The 6006-nt window shown below is 40.6% G+C and overlaps 1 protein-coding gene across 1 annotated transcript; it reads left to right on the top strand.

Moving 5' to 3' along the window:
* The first annotated feature begins 322 nt into the window (after positions 1-322).
* LOC103701585 (homeobox-leucine zipper protein HAT22-like) lies at positions 323-2276 on the top strand. Its single transcript, XM_008783706.6, has 3 exons — positions 323-1084; positions 1173-1252; positions 1509-2276. The coding sequence occupies exons 1-3, from the start codon at positions 737-739 to the stop codon at positions 1783-1785; spliced, it is 705 nt and encodes a 234-aa protein (XP_008781928.2). The 5' UTR covers positions 323-736; the 3' UTR covers positions 1786-2276.
* The last annotated feature ends 3730 nt before the right edge of the window (positions 2277-6006 follow it).

The raw sequence follows: 6006 nt of genomic DNA, 5'->3' as shown, positions 1-6006 counted from the left end.
GGTTCAAATTTTTGAAACTTACATATCTCATAGGATCTTGAATATCTAAGAGAGATTTAATGAAGCAGGCGTTCTGATGTGATCGAATTACGTTTTTGATTTGCATATGAATGCCACTTGATTCATTAATTAGGAACAGACCCGAGTCGTGAAATTAGATTCTTGGGTGCGAGAAGCAGTCCGCTAGACTCAATCATTAAAAGGTTGGACGTTTGTCATCGTTTCTTATCATCAAAAATAAAATATAAAACAAAATGAAAGCGTCGGGTGGGAAACGGCCTCCACCCTATTTATTCTCAGGGGGCACGGATGGTATGTGGTCAAGCTATTCCTTGAATGGAAGATGCTATCATGTCATTATACGATTTTCTTGCAGGATGATGGTCCCTAAGGAAACTGCCGGGAAGAATTATTCGCTGACTTGAATGAGATATACACATTTGTTTCCATGCCTAACAAATACTGCACAAATATGAGCTCCTCTCTCTCTCTCTCTCTCTCTCGCTGTGTGTGTGTATTAAAGGCTCTCAATGCAGCAGATTCCAACGCACACTCTAACTCCCCATATTAAATATCTAGCAGAAACTCCCTCCCCTCCTCATCACCATTTCCTTGCTCCGATATAAAGTCTTCACATTCGCATTCAGCCTTCCATCTCCATTTTTACCAGCAAAAGTCCTCTTGGGCTTCACCTTTCCTTTGTCTCTCCCTCTTGCACGGAACCGAATAGCCAGGCATGGAAGAAGATGAATGCAACGTCAGCCTTGGGCTTGCAATAGGTGGTGGCGGGTACTCCACCTCCAACCAGAGTCGCGACGGTGGCCGGAAGCCTCCCGTTCAATTCCACATCCTATTTCCCCCTCGACCGAAAGGAGAAGAGGAAGAAGAAGAGCCGACGATAGAAGAACGACCTGCAAACAAATCAGGATCCAAGAACATCGATGAAGAGGAGGATACCAGTACCAACGACGTGAGCGGTGGTGTCAGCTGCAACCAAGCTGGCAAGAGGAAGAAGCTCCGGCTCACCAAACAACAGCTAACGTTGCTTGAGAACAGCTTTCAAGAGCACAGCACCCTTAATCCGGTAATACGTCGAATTTTATGTTATTTCGTGCGAAGTTTTCCACGCCCCATAGCTTATCTCTATGCTAACCGGCAGATCCCTTTGGCAGCCCCGGAAGCAGGAACTGGCTGACCAATTAAACCTCCGGCCTCGGCAAGTTGAAGTCTGGTTCCAGAATAGAAGAGCTAGGTACTAACTAATACATCCATCCATCTGCTGTTAGATATAATTTTTAGCTCTTTAATCTTGGAGGATTGTTGTTCGCAATACGAATGGATCGCCCTTTACCAAGTCGATGGATTTTCCCTCTGTACATGGGCAAGAACATGCGTAAGTGCGTCAGTTACGGATAGAAGAATTCATGCAAGCTATAGCGTTTTCGATTAATTATGTGATTTTTTAGAGGGAAGATGGATGGACTAATTGGTTTGTATCATGCATGCAGGACTAAATCGAAGCAGACTGAGTTGGACCGTGAATTCCTTAACAAGTGCTGTGAGAACCTAAGCAACGAGAACCAGAGGCTAAAAAGAGAGCTGGAAGAGCTGAAGTCGATGAAGCCCGGGTGCCCGTTCTACGTCGGCATCCCAAAGGTGGCGACACTGACCTTGTGCCCATCCTGCGAGCGGACCATGGCGGCTGGCGGTCAGAAAGGAATTGGTGCTTTGGACGTCATGAAAAGCTTGCGTGTACCTGTAAATAATGGACTTGTCGGCCTCTAGAACTAACAAGTGATAGAAGGTTGCCAAGGCATACAAGTAGGAGATGGAAATGGATGATATATAGGACTAAAGACGAAAGAGAACAAGATTGGAAAAGGTCTATTAATTTGATGAAATTTGTATTTATATGAGGGTTATCTATATATCTAGCTAGTTATATATAATTCAATACAAATACAAACTTGTTATCAATTTTAATGTTGGATGGATTGGTATCTACATATATAGCGAACCTCGTTCTATAATCTTTTTCTCTGAAAGCTTAGCTGCATTCATTTTGCTGACTGACATTAGATGATTGGTCCTTGGTTGCAAAGTTATTTTTGTTTTAAACCTACATATCTTTCCTTTTTTTGATGGAAAACGGAGGAAGCAAGATGCTTCATCCTTGCAAAATTCTCTCTCTTTTTTGTTTTAATCTTTGTTTTGATGGAATCTTCGGTTTTAAACCTACATATCATTAAGTTTTTTCTATTAACACAGATCTGCTTTGTATACCATTTGGAAACAAAACACAAAATCACCATCAAAAGTCTCGATCGATCCCCTGATGTATGGGTGTCACAAGGACTTGTCATGGCATGCTTCAGGGTTTTGGTGCCTAGCATAATAAAATCAAGTCGATTCCATGTTTGGGACCAATCATGCTATACATTGCTAGATCCATGATATCCAATATGAACATCAGTCGTTCTCAAAGGCACAATCTAGAATATATGGGTGCCATGGTCGAACCCTAAAATAGGCTAAACCAACATGCCCAAGGTTGTAGCAATCTTGATGATAGAACTTTAGAAGTTAAATGTGTGCATAAAATTGTCGACAACGCTCTTTGGCCTACTTATACAGGCCATGAATGCAAGGATATTAGCTGAGTTGATTGAATTAATTGTTGCTTCTTCAAAAACCTTAGACATGATGGGCTTATACTATATATAGAGAGAACATTTGGAGAGTTTGCAAAGTTTGGCCAACTAATAATTACAAGAACATTCTATGGTTGATGCCTACAACATTGCATCAATGGACCATGAATCATTTTTTTTTCACATACAATATTCTATGAATTGCTGAATCCTACGTACCATGGGCTCACCCAAACTATGACAGGAGGGCCATCAAATCATGGTAGATTAGTTGGTCTGGAAGTATATCTTCTTTTTAATTCGATAACTTAAGCCGATGTTTTCCTCAAGAACAATGATAGGACTGCACCAACCGTAACACAGAAATATTAGAAAATTTACCCCGTCAAGCACAAGCATGAAGAAACCAACTTTTAATACATTACCGGACTGAAGATTATGGAGACCAAGAACCGAGATATGATAAAAAAATACTAATCAATATGATTTAGCTCTAAAGCATATAAATATAGGATAAGAAACACTCATATTGAAGCTTGTTTACTAAATTATATGGTGGACCAATTCCACCCGTTACCCAGTCATGAAATTTAACTTTGTTCTTCCCAGATGATTGGTGCATTGGACCCATTCTGGTCCCTTGGTCGTTTTCTTTGAATCGGATTGGAGGCTTGGCCACCAAGCAATTGAGGTACTTAGAAGGTGAGGTGAAAATTCTAAGGACTACTTAATTACTGAACGTTTCGATGACAATGCCCCACACTCCGTCAGCAATGCAACCCAAACTTTTCTTGTGGTCGGAGAGAGAGAGAGAGGGAGAGTTTTTCTTTCTTCTCAAGTTTCATGGGTCCAATTGCTCATCAAGAGGCAGAAGACAGTCAACTTGAATGAAATTATGAGTCTTGTCCGTTTGTAATCTTCCTATCTTTTTCCCATTGAGTATTAACCGGGTTACTTAAAACAATTTTTAAGTTCAGATTATAGTAAACTTATGACTCTAATTTCCTCGTTTTCATTTTTCTTCTTTATAGAGAATGCTCCGTGAGTTGATTAGGAAATATCAGTAGTCTCATGACTCTGTTTAATAAATTAAATACACGGTCATTGTAAATGTCTCCAATTACTGAAGAAATAATGGTATAAGGAGCCAGTTGGCTGCATGAAACGTTTCTAGTGCCGCATGATGAGAAAGCACTGGTGGGTGCAATTCACGTGCACCCACACCAATCTCACATTGGCACAAGGAATACATTTCCCATCTTAGCGAGATCAAGGTCTGCTTTAGCTTGCCTTTTTTTGTAACATCTTTAGATTGTATACTAAAAAGTAGGGTACAAGAGATGTTCTAGTGATTTAATCAGTACGGCAGGTTGGTTCGTCTAAATTTTTTAGATGCACCATGACTCTGTTCCTTTTTTTGTTTACGATATTTTATTTTTTAATTTCATTAATTGTATTCATATTAGAATAGTATGGCTCAACAAAAAAAAAAAAGAAAGAAAAAAAAAAAAAAAAGGGGAGAGAGATGTTTCGGATCTAAACCACACCCCTCTTATCTGTCATTCATGGGAGGGAGGGTCAGAGCCGCCGGAGTGCAGTGATCTCAGCCTTTCTGCTTTAAAAAACTTTAAAGCTGGGGTCACACGCATTAAAGTAAACATATGGAAGCCTTCGTGCAGTCTTCCTTTGTCACTTGGGTCCTATAGAAATATTTATTCGACATTGTAGTTGCCGTGCAGGAAAAGCTTATTTCCGTATTCTTATCCGTTGCGAGCGGATTGACCATGACTAAGTAGCGTCTTGTCCGTACAACCCTCAATCCGAGACCATGGCTGGGACGCTTCAACGGGTAGGTGGAAGTGGAATCCCACCCACCCAAGTCTTGGGCACCCGCCTGCCACGATTGCGTATTATGTAGCTGCGAATGCCGGTACTTTAATTGCATAAAAGATGCATAAGAAAAAGAATGCCCAAACTCTAAAAAACAAAAACACTAGAGGGGAGAACTGGGTGGCTGACTGATTCTATGTCAATCGACACTATCCTAGCTCAGACGGAACCAGACCTCCGGATAGTCCGAACTTGGATAGAATTTTCTTGCACTCTTTTATGTGTGAAATTTTTAATTAGACCAAATCCACTGCTGAGCTTATTGACCAGGCTAGTCCAACCATAATTTGACACAAATAAATATCTCTTTTCCATCTATTTGTTTTTTGTTTGTCTGGCTCGTGGTTGGACTAATCCACCTTTGAGCTAGTGGACATAGTCCAGCCAATAATTTCTCCTTTCGTAAATCTTATATGAGCCAATATCTCTTAGCAGACTGAACTATTACTCTCAAAACCGGCTGCCCAGATTTGAGCCACCCACATCTTTCTTTAACGGACAAGAAGCTGTACCATGCAAACTAGGGATGAGGGGTGAGGATAGAATGTTGTTGACAGTTTGTAACTAGAAGAGACTTGGCCTCTCCCTTCCACTACCGAAAATAACGAAAAGAATAAGAAAACATTTCATTTTCGGATGCGTTACTAGCACTGCATATGTCTGTGCCACTAAACTGCACGGTTGGGTAGTTGTGGCTACAACTTTTCACATATGCTAAGGGGAGGTAGGCTGGCAGCAGGAGTAGCTTTGATGTCCTTAGAATACAATCAGTTTAGGTAAAATAAAATCATAGCATATGATAAGACATCTAAATTGATGGTCCATAAGGTTTGTCCACGAGGATGATTTGAGAAAGAAACCACCCATCTATTCAGCTCATATGGATAGGCATCAACAGGAACAAAGGTTTTGGGAAGGAAAGTGCTGGTAGTCAATAGCCAATAGACTAGACACTGATGTATTTAATTAAACGTCAGGTGTTGGTAAAGGTATACATGCAAACCACGCGTCTGTAACCCAGTACACGCTGTTATGAGAGTTTATGGGACAGTCAAAGAAATTGACCTCATAAACCCAGTGGTGTCAAGCCATTTGTAAAAAGAATCAAAGAATGCCAGAATCAAGCAGTATTAGCATATTAACAGTTAGGAACAGAGAACTCCAGACGGGTCATTCCCTGCCAGCCTCACAATCCTTGCTAAAGATTGTCCACAAACATAAGAGAAATTTCTCTTATCCTTTACAGTTCTGTTTAACAAAACACAGCTCTTCTCATCTAGATGCTAGAGGCAGGCATAACATTAATCTGAAAGGAGCGGTTGTGTACGAAAAAAGCGCGGTACAACACCCTTTAAGATTGAGTCGAGCTGCTCACCTGCAACATAGGTGTTCTCGAAGATGATTCGCTAACTTAATTATTATGCATCCTGGTCATAACAGATGAGAATAATCACAGATGTATAAT

Source organism: Phoenix dactylifera, chromosome 2 (genome assembly GCF_051530095.1).
Source record: "Phoenix dactylifera cultivar Ajwa chromosome 2, Ajwa_hap1_PhDact_Kaust_v1.1, whole genome shotgun sequence".
Taxonomy (NCBI): domain Eukaryota; kingdom Viridiplantae; phylum Streptophyta; class Magnoliopsida; order Arecales; family Arecaceae; genus Phoenix; species Phoenix dactylifera.
The sequence above is the reverse complement of the archived record's forward strand: the minus strand, read 5'-3'. Positions and strand labels throughout refer to the sequence as shown.

What these genes read in the sequence shown, in the direction of transcription:
- LOC103701585 (XM_008783706.6), top strand. Translation starts at nt 737, where the DNA reads ATGGAAGAAGATGAATGCAACGTCAGCCTTGGGCTTGCAATAGGTGGT. An exon ending in AGCACAGCACCCTTAATCCG is followed by an intron (nt 1,085 to 1,172) that starts GTAATACGTCGA and finishes TCCCTTTGGCAG; the next exon opens with CCCCGGAAGCAGGAACTGGC. An exon ending in TTCCAGAATAGAAGAGCTAG is followed by an intron (nt 1,253 to 1,508) that starts GTACTAACTAAT and finishes TCATGCATGCAG; the next exon opens with GACTAAATCGAAGCAGACTG.